Source organism: Chenopodium album, chromosome 26, assembly GCF_948465745.1.
Source record: "Chenopodium album chromosome 26, dcCheAlbu1.1, whole genome shotgun sequence".
Lineage (NCBI taxonomy): Eukaryota > Viridiplantae > Streptophyta > Magnoliopsida > Caryophyllales > Amaranthaceae > Chenopodium > Chenopodium album.
In genome coordinates this window covers 11,294,584-11,309,654 of record NC_137859.1, presented here as the reverse complement: position 1 = coordinate 11,309,654, position 15,071 = coordinate 11,294,584, and the positions used below count along the sequence as shown (strand labels likewise).

Below are 15,071 nucleotides of genomic sequence, written 5' to 3'. Positions count from 1 at the left end.
TATTATCATTTCTCTTCTATACCTGTAGAGTGGGTTCAAAAACAATTAGATTAAAAAAAATGATTTAATTGTAGTGAAATCGGATAAGTGACGTCATTATAGATCTTAAGTAACCAGAAAGTGCAATTGGATAGTAATCGGTGCTATTAAGGTGAATTAAGGGTAGTAATTAACAACTTTTTTTAGGGTAGTAATTCACAAAACCTCTCTTTTTGAGGTAATAATTAACAAATTTTCCAAATTTAAAACAAAATAAATGTTTTGATTAGTATATCACTATATTGCTGAAAAAATATACGAATGTGTTAAGAATTCGAGTAAAACAAATGAGAATAACAAACAAAATAAATAAAGAAAGTTAAATTGTTAATATGTTAATCAAGTGATGAAAAGAGTAAAAAAAAAAAGTATTGTATAAGTTAACCTTGTAGTGGAACTCTAGGAAAGGTCATGACTCATGACTCATGACACAGTTGTATCCTTGAAATTATGTTACATGTACTCTTAATCTTTGGGCCTTTAAACTCTAAGGGAATATAGTGATCACCTCACAATTCACCCCTTAAGCCAACCATTATATTTCATATATATCCTCGTACAACTCACTCAATTTTTTAACTACGTAGTATGAGTAAAGGCTGCAAATAAAAGTGTCATGAGTGAGGAATGAGGAGATGGAAGGGTGGTGAATCCCTCCATCTCCCCCCATGTGATGGGGGTTCGATTCCTCATAGCCTCCTTTCCTGTGATAGGAAGGGGGCCCCCACCCCGTAGTTTACCGTGTAAAAAAAAAAAAAAAGTGTCATGACTCTCATGAGTACTTATTAATGAAGGGAGTACTCAGGTTGATGTTGTTTTACTAATCTCAAGGTGTAGTTTCACCATTTCAAATTTCATAACCTTTATAAATAATGTGAATTTGAAGATTAATATGCTTAAATGCATACATTGAAAACTAATAAAATGAATTTGAACGGTAACAACAAATAGTAGGAGTATTAGTCATGACCATTTCTCTATAAATGATTTTATTAAACCACTTTTTTCCTTAGAAGCTTGGACAAATAGTGCATCAGATGTACACCAATATTATGTTTACTGAAAAGCATGATACCTTACAAGATGCATAGAGCTAAATAGGCAGAGTTTCTGGTAATGTTTGTCTATCACAGGACAACGAGGCGTGACATAAAAACACCAACACTTGATGTTTATTATTTAGATATAAAAGTATCTCCCTTAGCTTATGATCTTCCACATACGCGTGTTAAAAGGTACTGTGATACAATTTGAGTCGGCTGGTATTATGCTGCAGCCTCTGCAGTTGAAGAAAGTTGCTGCACAACGTAAACCGGATCTCCCACCTGAATAACGTTGCCCCTATCCCTGGAAGAGCAGTCCTTGCAAACTAAGTGCTGTCCTACATAAATCTGCACCACAATCTCACCAAGTTATCACCTTACACTATTGCTATGAAGTCAAGCGAATTCAAATAAGCATACGCATATATGGCGTGTTTTATCTGAACTAATTAACCCTCTACATGAAATCGTAACTTATATTTTCCAAAAATAAGTAAAAGCAAGATGAAAAAAATTAAAACAAGGCCTAAGATTTGATAGCGTACCTGTCCTTGAGGTTTTTTATTCGGAAGCAAGACTTTATCTGACCTGAATTCCATGAGGGTTTCATTTGGCTCTGAACCAGCAATCCCTGTTTCTTGATTGATCGTAGGTATCTGCAGTATGGTCAAGCACTCAAGCCAACAGTCCCAACACCATAGGGAAAAGGGAGGGAGGGTGAGCATTTAAAAAAATTTTAAAACTACATACATGTACACATTGAATTTTGAATAACGTGTCTTAAATAGCGAGTACTACAACTGGTATAAATCCTTGAATAATCGCATCAACAGTTAAAATCATGTTAGTAATTTATCTTTTTATCTTTACACCTTAGATTTGTATTATACCTATGACTATGTATAAATTTACTCATGTCTTCACATAATAACAAGGTAAGGATTGGAAAGTATAGTTTCAATTATCTTACAGTCATTAAAGAAATGAATATATAAACAATAAGTACTTGAAATATAATATACTGGCACTATTTTTCAATCAGGCTGCAATGGTCATGACTCATGACATGCAAATAATGCAATGTAACACCTGCACGATGTAAATCCCAATGCTCCACAATCATTAGTTCATTACTGCCTTTTTTAGTTTGTTATCTTGATCCTGGCCACAATTTTGCTGTTAATGTATTGATTTTACGACTTGATACAAAACACTTCCATTATTTAACCAATAAATTAACTCCTTTGTAAAGACTTTAATCTATGTTAGACCATGCTAATTTTGTTATTGAGGATTAATGGGATAAAATTTTTATTAAGCAGAAAATAATTATGCAAAAGCAAAAGTTGTTTACCTTGCACCGTGAACAAAGCCTTACGCCAACAAAAGTTGACTTGTTGATTTTGATCTCTTTCCACAAGTCTTCAGTAAATGGTCCACAACCATCAACAAGAATGCTGCAACATCAAAAGCAGGATAATGGTATCAGAAATAAAAGCAAATCCAAGAATTCCAAAATGAGATGGTGATATAGTATATGAGCTACATCTTATTTTGTATGCTTCTTTACCAAAACTAGGATCAGACACCAATACTAAATTAACAGCACAATCAACTGCCCCTAATTTTTTTTTTTTTTTTTTTTTTTTTTTTTGGTGCAAAGCTAAAGCCTAAAAGCATACTATTGCTGAGTATTACTTTATAAGCAGCAAGTACAAAAGAGAGTGAAATACAGAACAAGAGAAACAGAAATATCCTGTGAATGGAAAACAGATAACTATGTTGAAATTATCTACATCACAAAATTTTGAAGACATCAGAAAACTTATTAGTACTTCGGTCTAAAACGGTTTATTGGTACTGGCTCCTTGAGAGATTTGTTCAGTGCGTCTAGTGAGCCCTGCACAAGACATGGCTAGTCAGATCCCTCATTAGAAACTGGCAAATGAGCAAAAGTTTATTTTATAGTTGCATATAATTAACCTGGGATATCAGCAAGAAAGGAAACTGGTCAGAAAACATGGTTTTATATCCATTAGCAAACTCAGGATTTGTCGCTCTAGTTTGTGATGCTGCAGTAAAAAACAGTACAGTATAAGTTCTCTCATCTACTATATAAATGTGAGGAAATGAAACTCTATATAGGATAGTCCCTTCTAATTGTCATAACTCATAAGAGTATTTTGCAATGACCTACACATAATATATATCTATATGGGAGCCGAAAACATGGCCTTACCCATCACCACAATTTTCTGCTGAAGCTAAGCTCTTAATGTGCAATTAGATACTACAAAATTAGGACAACTCAGCCATTCTTAAGGCAGATCTTTCCATGACTTTTATAAGAGTAATTAAAGCCATAAAAGTCAAGCAGGAAATACCTGGATCAAATCGCACCAACCGACTTGGTTTACCAATGTAATTTGAAAGCCATGCAGCTGCTGTGGCTCCTTCATCCAATGCAGAGCCATTCCAATTCCATACAGATACATGCTCAACCATATCACGAGGCTTACTCAGAGAAACCTTCAGTGTATCCATCCCTGGAGCTCTTATCACTACAGGAAAAAAAATATATATATATACACATCAAACACAAAACATCACTTCAATTTAATTTAATTATGAGAAGCCCAACACGTCACCTCATCATCTTGGGGACTGAAGATCAAATGATATATTTATATATGTTAAAAAATTCACAATCCAATGGCCAATGGAACTTTAAGGTGCATAGACATCACAGATAAATTTGTAGCGTGAAGATACAAAGCTTTACCCATGTATGAGTCACTTGAAGGTTCCCAACTCTCAGAAAAAGCTTCGGAAGGCAACTCAATTTCAATCAGAGCAAGCTTTGGCTCAACCCTTTGAGTGATCATCCTCCCATTTGCATTGACAATCATCCATTGTCTGTCCCACCGAAACCCTGAAAATTGTGAGCACAAAAAAATTTAAGTCACTTTGCACCTGCAACATTGCGATGCCCATAATTTACCCTAAAGTGGTAGCATTATTTAAATAAATAAAATCATACAAAATGTTTTTCAGTCCAAGATTCTTGACTCTGATCCAAAAATCATAAAACTGTATCTTTTAAGTAATCAAATTTTGATCTGTTCTATTGCAAAGGTTGAAAACTTGAAATAGTTTCACAATGATCTCAAAATGCCATGGACGTGAAGAAGTCTGAACAATAAAAATTATTCAAGTGCAATGGTTTTCTTCAGTAGGATATCGACAAAACTAGTCCACATTTTGATGATTTGATTTCCTAGTCTCTTTCATCTTTGGAATGTTACAAAACATCCACCCTTCCTTACTTGTTACAGTTCTTAACTCCAACCCTCCCCTTTGTCCTAAAGTTACTGTAACACAACCTATCTGTATCATTACATAATATATGTTTTTATATTAATTATATTCATATAATTTCATGAGGTAGTTAGTAGCTAATTAGCTACTGGCAGCTTTGATTCCCTAAGTATACCATATTAATTGAGTTAATCCGTTTTAGATGAATTCCTAACACATGTTAGTAAGCAGATTATTGACAATTTTAGTGGAAGAATGAAACTAAAGCAAATAAGCAAATCACTCTAGGAAAAAAAAAATAAAAACATAGATACATATAACACCCTACTTCTTGAGCATCAAGGAGTGCGTTTTTGCTCGCAAGAACAAGCTTAGAGGTGTCACATCTTGTGGTACTAAGCCCCGCTTATGGGATTAAGGCTTTGATTGACTGATATTGACAAAGACTCAGTCAGCTTTTGGTGGCTATAGGTGACTAAGGCGCTAAACCTATACTAAAGGGACAATACAGGGTAAAGTAACAATATATGATTACGGTGGCTGAATACTTGGCTATTTACTTAGATTAATCTGTATTTTGTCAGCAAAACTTATTCTGTTGAGCTGCTTCTTGGGTTTTTGCAGCCAATTTACACAAATTTCAGTACAGTTTTGAGTGGTAATAATCAAACCTTGATTAAGTCATGCATTGTCTCAAGAGGTCTTATTTCATGAATTCCGAAAACAAATTCTCATTCCTTCATAGTTCATACTCCGTAATTTTATTTACAACCAAACACGACATTGGTCTTATTTCATGAATTCCCGACAACAAATTCTCATTCCTTATCCCAACCTCTATCTAATACTCTCATTCTTACGTATCAAACGCCCCGTTAGTATCAAATTATCAACCAAACAACTTAAAAACAATTATATTCCAATTACAAAAATTATCTCCCATGATATAAAACTTCCAAAAGAATCCAATTCTCATATTAACCAAACAATCACTTAAACTCTCAAGGGTAATACTCCATACCCAAAAACTCGGATTGAATCCCGTCTATATTATTATCTACAAAATTCATATTTTATGCCAAATATAAAGAAAATTCCAACAAAATTCTGGTAATTTATGCATAAACTCATGAACTAATTGTAACTATAAACAATCAAAAAAAATGAAGAAAGAGAGAAAATTTACCAGTAGAAGTGATGGGTGCTTGAGCAAGTGAAATTCCTCGACATGATTTAATTGGGTACACAAAGATTGATTTTACTCTCCCACTTTCTTTTTCCATTTTTTTTTTTTTTTTTTTTTTTTGGGTGAGAGTATTGTGTTTCTTCTCTTACACTTTGCTCTAATATTCAGCTCACAAAATTTTCATTGTCATCCTACCTTTATTTATCTTTTCTATAGGTATAGGCAGAGAATTTCAAAGAAATGAGAAGTTGACAGTCCGTAAATTGTACGCATTGAATATTAAAAAGGGTAAAAAAAAAAAAAAAAAAAAAAAAAAAAAAAAAAAAAAAAAAAAAAAATCTAACAATTAATCTTCATAGCATTTCATTTAATTGAATACGACATGGATTATGTGTGTCATGTGACTCAAGCAATTTGCCAAAAAAAGTCAAAAACTTTGGTATCAACAAGACACTCCAATAGATTGTCATTTGATGTAATTAATGTTTTATTTATCTCAATATTTCCACTTTTACTAGGGGACGAAAGGAATAAGGGTCTGTTTTCAGCTGAACTAAACTGAATTGAGCTGAACTGAAATGAAAATTTTATAAGAGAAGAAATTAAGAGCTGAACTGAAGTGAATTTTAAGATGTGAGAACAGACCCTAAGTATAGATGTAATGAAAATTTATTTATCATGAGTATTAATCATTTTTTTACATGGGAAAAAGATAATTAGTCACTATTCATTTCACCTAAGTTCAGTAAAAATAAGTTCTGTTCAGTAAATTTCAATTTTCTTTAAAAAAATTATAATAGAAAATCCGTAAAAAATAATTTCAATTTAGTAAAAATAATTTCAGTTCAGTAAAATAAATTTAAGTTCAGCAAATATAATTTTATTTCAGTTGCAGTTCAACAAAAATAAGGTGAAGTGAGTAGGGTCTTAGTGTCTTTATTGTACTCCCTCCGTTTTTAAATACTTGCTCCATTTCTCATGAACACGCATGCCGATACTAATCTTTGAACACTAATATCTTTGATTATCAATTAGTGTAAATTCTAACAATTGGAAAATTAATAATCTACTCATTGAAATGATTCCAACAAGTACTCAAAAGACTATATTTTTTATTATGTATAAATCACAAACATTAGTTAACTGTTAAAGTATGACAAATGAATAGTGCAAAAAATAAAAATGGAGCAAATATTAAAAAACGGAGGGAGTATAGGATAGTGTTTTTATTTTAGTAAACACAATTACACATGATTAATAACTCAAGAGTGTCAATACCAATAAAAAAAATTTATAAAAAAAAAAAAAAACATATTTTGTAATGAATTTTTTATTTTAAATTGGATACTAACAGGCTTTGATGATTAGGTGACACCTGACACCAGACCAGACTACATCACTACACTGCTGCAGCAGCAGCAGTGTTATATAGATTACAGAATATCTGTTTTCATTATTTTTCTGTTAAGAATGAGGCAAGCAGATGTCTAAAAATGTAATGCTGAGTGTTCATTTCGAAGCAAGGAAGAAAAGATAATGAATGATCCCATACTGATCAATTATATTAACAAAATCCGCATAAACTCGATCATCTTAAACGATTAGTACAACAATAACCTATCAATAATTATTAGCAGTCTTATAAGTTACAAAGCTATTGTAGTTTTAAGTGGGAGGACAGAACCCTCGTACCTCAGAGACCCATCCGTAACTAGTCTAAATAAATATTTTTGTACTAAACCCTATACATTAACAGGGATGTTCTTTTCGGTTTTTATTTTTTAACAAAGGGCTGCAATGCACCTGAAGCAATCGAATCCAAAATCCATGTATGAGCAATCACCTGAGAACCACTCTCTAGAGCCAGTTTCTGTACCATTAATTGTTGCTGCAAGACCTCATTAACTTCTCCTGTTGTATCATCATTATAGACTAGTATTGTAGTCGATGGATGACTTGATTCATCGTTAAATTGTTGCAGTTGTTCTTCACTCCCAAGGATAGTACCTCCTGCTGCTTTTATCAGATTTTGCAGATCATTCTTGTATGCTTCCACAAAGCCGGCAATGAAAAAGAATCTCAAGCTGTTGAAAAGCTTTGGTGCCTGTTAACAGAACAGTATAGCTTAAGTGGAGCTGAAATATGTAAAACTGTTGTTTTTAGGAATGGAAAAAATCAGATTTTGGCTAAGCCTAAAATCTTAGATATTTTGCTCATTGGAAATTCCCAAGTCAGATTCAGTAATATGCAAGAAAATAGTGATTTTGAGGTCAAGTTAAATAAACCAAACATGTACATGGTTCAAAAGAAAAGTTATCTTCTAGGTTATAACAGTATCTGAGAACAAAGAGGACTTACATTACTCAAAACCCTGAGCCTGCCAGTTTTGGGACCATCACAGCAGCCGTGATTATCAAGGATAATTTCATAAGGCGCTTCATCTACAGGACATTTTGATTGCATGCATGCTTCAACCCCTAGACAAACCATCCAAAGAGGACTGTTATGAGATAGGTAGAAACTATAGCATGTTCTTTTTGGTTCATATCTTTAGGAGATGCAAATACATTTTTGACATAAATTAAATGACTCAACACCCAAGAGTTATACAAATTTCGTATGATGGGACTCATGGGAGTTGCAGGTGTATGGTATTAAAGCTCAAGAGCATTTACAGTTACAAGTAAGCGTCACACACAATAAACTTCTATGTACCACAAGAATCCATGTTCAAGAATCAGGATTGTCCTTAAAGCCTCATTGGCATGGTTAAAAAACATAATGAAAAAGCTTTACTATGACAATAACTGTCAGAGGAATAGAGAGCTTACAATCAATATTAAGTACCCATCTCCCATTAAGAATGGCCATGAGAACTTTCAGTGTCCTACTACAAGCACCATTTGCATCTGTTGCTGCAACTACATGAGTAACATCTGGGGTCCATGCCTTTGTCACTGTTGCTCCACATAAGTTTGCAAACTTCACCAAGTTATACTGCATGAATAGGTAAAATAGAATAAGTTACGAAAATTTAATGCAAGGGAATATTAAAATTGAGCAAAAAACGAAGCTCAATAGATTTGGCCATTTGGTTCCTTGCTCTCTCATACTTTTAACATGCAATAGATAATTAGCAGTTAGCTTTAAGGAATAAAGAGAGGAAAGAATAAGAGTTATACAGTAATAAGCACACACCTTTTCATCTGCAGAAAGGGCAGATCCACATAAAACCCAATTCTTGGCTCCAGTAGGTGATGTAGCCCAAAAATCTAAGTCACATACGCTTTTCTGCTCAATAGATCTGAAAACCAGGTATGAAAAATGATGAACTAGAAAATACTTAAAAGTTTCAAAATAGCATTCAGAGCTCATTAAAAAAAAATCAGTAAGCTAAAATTGAACCTTTAGGGAAAAATTAGAAAACTAAGAATTGTTAAGGGATAGCTGTTCAAACAGGTATGCAAGTTTTATGTTTTTGTAATTATCGGCATGATATTATACACTGTTGTGGTTGAGTGTAGGCCTCAGGGTCATAGACATAAAAGACTACAATGCCCATGAGTTGTGCAGACAAGGACTTAACGGGATTATAAAACAGCTTGCACTTAGCCAATTCATGTATCTTAAAAGCATTTAATTAGTCCAAAGAATTTATCAGTAATGTTCAGGGCCAAATATCATACATTTGAGTTGATGAGCACTTTTTCACTGCAGGCTTTTTGAACCTCTCGCCAGGGAACTTTTGGGAAGCATGAGCAGGACAAAGCATCAGAAATTCATCCTGTTAAATCAATGGAAATACTAATTAGACTCTCTCTTTATGGCCAATGTAATTAGAACAAATAGGTTTTGTATAATTTACACAAAGAGAACTCACCATATCCCATCTGCATCCAGCAATCTCATATGCACAAGGGACATGATAAGTTTTCCGACAGGATTTTGCAAAACAACCAAGAGCAGCTCCCTTGAGCCCACAGCTGGTGCACTTGAGTTTTCCAGCTCTAGCAAGTTCTTTATCTAAATTTTTCATTGTAGTGTCATTCTCATAATAGATTTGAGGCGCCCTGCAATTACAGATATTATGGACATGTCAAGCTATGTAATATCATTTTGATTCAGAATCTGGTCTACAAAGTAACACAAAAACTTTGCTTAAGAAGTATAATTTTTATCCCTTCACACATTTAAGCCAAGATCATATCTAAGCATCATTATCAAGCCAATATAGTTCTGATGCATGACAAGACAAGCATAGGTATGACTACCATAGGAGATGAAATGCCGAACATCAACAAACCACCGTTTTATAAGGAACAAAAAAAAAATTAGGCTTCTAGGAAAGGTAAGCAAGTAATAGATCTAGGCAGATTATTCAGCTTTCATGATCATAATGTTTTGACCACTAAACATGTAATGTAATTAAATGCTATATTGTGACTGCGTAATCGTCTTCAACATAAATAGAATTCATGATGCCAAGCAGAGATTCATCCTGAGGGTTATCACTTCAGTCTTCAGAACCCATGAAGTGGTGTGCAGACATGTATTAAGAATTGGTGCTAAAGTTCAGACATGACTTAAACATAAATTTGAAACCTCTGGTTGAAAACAAATCAACTACTGTAATGAGTAACATATTCATATGGTTTCATAAGATCACCCACCATTCTATGCAGCTTTGGTGCACATGCATCACATGAGAACGGTCAGCCTCACTGCCAAAAACTTCTCTTTCATTATCAAAATGCTGCATTGGTCCACTACCCTACAAGAGATAATAGATTTTAGAATAATTGTGTGATGATTCCAACGTGCACACAATGACACAACATTGTATTTATAAACTAAAATGAACCAATCAGATCAACAAAGAAACTAAAATATATAGTGTATAACTATAGTTACCTCTGTTGTCTTCCAAGTATGGCAAAATGCACATACATGGTTGATTAAATTTGCGGTGTCATATATGACTACTTGTTGGTTGCTAGAATCTTTCCCATTATTGGTCATGTCAGAGCCAATAGAAGCAGCCTTTTGCTGGTCGACAGTTGGTGTCATACTACCCTGGCAAATCTGTGGCTGACCTTGGCTTAGTAGCTGCTTTTGCTTCTTGCCAAATTGATCACTACTTTTATCTTGAACTCCATACTCGTCAGCAGTTCTCTTGGCAGACTTCTTTGGTGGACATTTACCTACAGACTGCAAGCATAATTTTTCAGAATCAGCAATAAGTTCCAAAACAAGTAAAAGAAAAATTAAGTACTCCGTATTTGGTAAGGACATATACACCTAGTCAACAAACCAACTAATCATAACTGGGTTCTACAAACCAGAACATCCGCTGGCTGGTTGATTAGTGTTTTAGAATTCCTATAGCTCAGAGATGCAGCTACTTTATTGATGGCTACCAAGATTTGTAAAAATAACAGAAATTTTCAAAAAGCACTTTATTCTTCCATCAATTATGATGTTGGATTAGGGTCATTTTTATCCGATTTTGCTAATTTTGTATGCAGCATATTTTTTTAATGCAGAAAAGTGCATATCTGAAAGCATGATTAATCTAGCAACAAAATTTCTATTAATTTCAAGTGTACAATGTCATAAAAATATCATTCAAATGCACATTATAATCCGTCGATGCCTACAAGAGGCCATTTCAAGCAACTGATACACAATGTGCAGCAGAAATGCTATTGTTTCAGGTATAATATGTCAGTGCAGGACAGCTTGAAATAATTATAATTGCAAGCATTGTACTTTATCAATGCCAGAAAAGAAGCCATTTTAGGCAAAAATGATACACAAAGTACAGGCAGAAATGCTATTGTCCCAGTGCAAGACACTAACACTTACAACAAGCACCGTACTAGATCAAGGTCCAATAAGAGGCCATTTCAAGCAATATTGATTAACAAAGTGCAACAATCAAGGAAATAGTATAGCAACAAGAGTTAAGCGCACAACTCACATCATAGCTGCTTCCTGGCTCACGACAGTTAGCATCGACACCCTTGCTAACTTCAGAGGACGGAGGACTGTCTGGAGACGACTCCATGTGATTCATTTCCACATCAACAGCCTCATATTGCTCCACATTCCCACATGTCCCGCTATTTGAGTTCCCCGGTGGAGAGGATTCAATCTGTCTCTTGGCCATCTGATTGGAAAATTTTGTATTACCTCTTCCGGAATCTAAAATCAAAGAACAAGGACATTGTAAGAAGCAATATATAATACTCGTAAATGGATAAGTGACTAAACCACTAAACCTCAGAAAAAATCGAAAATAAAAGTTTAGTTAGGATAATATATACCTGAATTAAGCATATGAGTAGAGAAAGAAGCATCCATACTCTTGTAGATGCTCACCACATTTTCAATAAAAGGCGCTCGCCTTAGATCTGCAATTCATGTCAAGATTTTCACCCATGTTAGAACATCAAAACAAGGGTAATCTAAGCTAATATTGGAAATAAACTTTCTTCACTCATACATTAAATTTTCCATATGAACAAAAACATAATTATATAACAAACCCTTTTGCAAATTTGCGAAATAATCAAAATACATCCAGAAATAGCTGAAAAATCTACATTTAATTGACAAATTTGGGAGAATAAAGTTGATAAAAGTACCTTGTTCAACATAGGGTACTTTGCAAAGGGGGCAATCTAAACCGAATAAATTCGATTTGGGTACACAAGAACTGCAATTAATCGAAAAACCCAGATCAATTTATTTTCAATTAACACCAAAAATCAAACATTTCATACATGTAACATCATACTAAAAAGGGTAAATAGATATAAAATTTTTTTTAAAAAAAAAAACACACAAATTACCTGCAGAAAATGTGGTCACAAGGTAACAACATTGGCTTATTATACTCCTTCAAGCTGCCAAAATTAACACAAAACTCATCAAATCTGGAAATCTTTCAAATTAAAATTACCAAATTAAAAATAGACAAAAATGGAAAGGGGGAAATACCAAAGAGAGCATTTTAATTCAAGCCCTAATTTTTGAAGATGAAGAGCCCAAGGATTGAGAAAATGAGCATTGCGAGCTTGAGATTCCGCCATTGTTGAGCAACAAAAAGGTGAGAAGGAGGTAGAGAGAGAAAGGGAAGTTAGAGAGAGAAACGAGGGTTAATGGTGAATGAAGAAGGATGGTATTTGAGGGTCGTTTTTTATTTCATGGATTATACGGAGTACAATATATCCCGCCAATAATTTTCAACGATTGCAAAATTTGCCGGGAAATTTTGGATCAAATTAATCTGAAATTTTCAAAAGTTTGGTGCCAAATTTTTGGTTTGAAACTTGGTAATTTCAACTTTGGTATTAACGTTAAATTAAACAATAAACACCGTACTGAGTGAGTCTATTTGTTCTTATTAATGCATTTGGAATCAAAAGTAAATTTATATTACCTCCGTTTTTTATTAATTGACACGTTTTGACTTTAGCACTATTCACACACTCCCATTTGACCATGTTTGTGATTTATACGTAATGAAAAATATAGTCATGTGGGGTCTTGTTAGATTCGTCACGGTATATATTTTCAAAATATCAACTTTTTATAATTTTTACTTATCGGTAATTAAAGATATTAACGTTTTAATTTGTGCATTGGCAAACGTGACTAAAGAAACGTGTCAACTAGAAAGAAACGGTGGAAGTATATAAAAAAAAGGTGAATATTCATGGGAGAAAAATAATACGGAGTAACGAGTACTTTGTAAAATGATACTCGTAGAGATTTTAGTTTTACTGTATTCATTCCTAAAAGAGGGTTACGTTTGCTCTTTTTAGCGCTACTTTCAAAGTTAATTTCTCCACTATATAATTTTCTCTTATTAAGCGTAAAAAACCACTAAGCGTAACCTTCTTTTAAGAACGGATGTCTTTTGGGTACGGATGGATCGAAGTACATTAATAATCTTGTTTTTCATAACAAAAAGAATATTATAATATAAAACGAAAAAAAGGGCAAAGTAATTTATGTAGTGATCGGGAAAAGAGAATAATGACTTTAAATTGGAATAAAATAGGGGAAAAAATTTGTATGGAAAAGTGAAAATGGGCAACAGGCCATGTAATAAATTTTGACACATTTAGCAAAATAGAGGAAAATTGATTGGAACTTTGTAACCATATATGGGAAAAATTATAAATGACAACTTTTTTAATCTTTGTAATTGTAAAATGGGAATAATATATTAAGGGGGAGGGATAGTACTCCGTATTCTATAATTGATTGCTCAATACAAAGTATTTGAGGTGATTGTAACCTTTTTTTTTTTTTTTTTGTTTTTTGAGGCAGAGGTGATTGTAACTTTTGTGAGCGGAGCCAACTAGCCAAGTCGAGCATTACCTAAAAAAGCCAAGTCAATTTTCGAGCTAAAGAATCATGCCCTTAATTACTAAGATAAGATACAAAAGGCTTGGCTTTTGTCTCTCAATGTGTTTAGAGCATGGGCAATAACATCCTCATTCTCATCCTCTTATATACTCTATCTTTTATTCTTGTTTTGACACATCATTTTCTCTTTCATATACCCCACTTTCCACTAACTTCATTCTCTTTACTATTTTTCATTCTCTATTTTCCCCACATCAATTAAGGATCCTCTATTTGCCAAGTGTCCAATAATAATTGGTGCATGTTTATGTTTAAAAAAAAGAAAAATAATTCCTTTTTCTCTCCTCACTTGTCACCCACCCACACAATTCCACCCAAAAATTGTCTCTTGAGTCAATGCTTCATCATCCTCCATCTATAAAGGATTTACCTACATCCTCTTTAATTGAGGATCCCTCTAAAAGCTTCCACAACAATCCTCATCATCTAACTTCACAAAAAAACTTAATAAGGATGAGGATTGTAGTCCTCATTGTGGGTGCTCTTATAGACTTTAACCTTCAAAATTTTGCGCATGGAATAGTAGTTTGTTGACCCGATGATGTTAGAGTCAGGCTTATCCTAGCATGGTGCACGGACCAGCACACTTTTGTCCTTTTGTTGGCAACCTTTTGTCCTTTTGTAATACTATATTAGAGCAAGATTATTAGAGAGGAAACTTATATCCTTTCTTATACTCTCTCTCCTTTTCTCCTTTTAACACATCATTTTCTCTTTCTTCCATATCATTTCCCATTATCTCCTTCCTCTTTCTTTTTTTATTTTTTAATTTTTCCACACATCAAAGAGGATCAAAAACAATGACAGTAAAAATATAGATACATGCTTTTGTGGGACCTACGCATCAAGTGGCTTGTTATTTTTTGTTTTTTATTTCTACAAAAACTCGTCGTTTCAGTGAATAGAAAGGCAAAAAAAAAAAATGAAATGAAGAGTTTTGATCCACTGACATATCCTCTTCCTAATATTTAATATCCTCTCTCCAAAGAGGATATATTGCATTCCTTTTTAAAGTAATATTGTAGGCGTCGTTCGAAGTGCGCCTA

The 15,071-nt window shown here is 33.6% G+C and overlaps 2 protein-coding genes across 2 annotated transcripts; both read right to left on the bottom strand.

Moving 5' to 3' along the window:
* Positions 1 to 998: 998 nt before the first annotated feature.
* Positions 999 to 5,756, bottom strand: LOC145617493 (uncharacterized). The gene is made up of 8 exons (XM_081672199.1): positions 5,587 to 5,756; positions 3,865 to 4,014; positions 3,467 to 3,643; positions 3,066 to 3,154; positions 2,918 to 2,982; positions 2,437 to 2,539; positions 1,628 to 1,738; positions 999 to 1,430 (listed from the first exon to the last, which is right to left on the bottom strand). Exons 1-8 carry the CDS (start codon positions 5,681 to 5,683, stop codon positions 1,305 to 1,307), a joined length of 918 nt encoding a protein of 305 aa, XP_081528325.1. The 5' UTR covers positions 5,684 to 5,756; the 3' UTR covers positions 999 to 1,304.
* A 1,410-nt stretch (positions 5,757 to 7,166) lies between these two features.
* Positions 7,167 to 12,738, bottom strand: LOC145618221 (BRCA1-associated RING domain protein 1-like). The gene is made up of 13 exons (XM_081672996.1): positions 12,589 to 12,738; positions 12,441 to 12,494; positions 12,234 to 12,304; positions 11,913 to 11,999; positions 11,567 to 11,790; positions 10,498 to 10,794; positions 10,257 to 10,357; positions 9,467 to 9,656; positions 9,273 to 9,370; positions 8,785 to 8,890; positions 8,418 to 8,583; positions 7,945 to 8,063; positions 7,167 to 7,690 (listed from the first exon to the last, which is right to left on the bottom strand). The coding sequence occupies exons 1-13, from the start codon at positions 12,678 to 12,680 to the stop codon at positions 7,361 to 7,363; spliced, it is 1,935 nt and encodes a 644-aa protein (XP_081529122.1). The 5' UTR covers positions 12,681 to 12,738; the 3' UTR covers positions 7,167 to 7,360.
* Between the last annotated feature and the right edge of the window lie 2,333 nt (positions 12,739 to 15,071).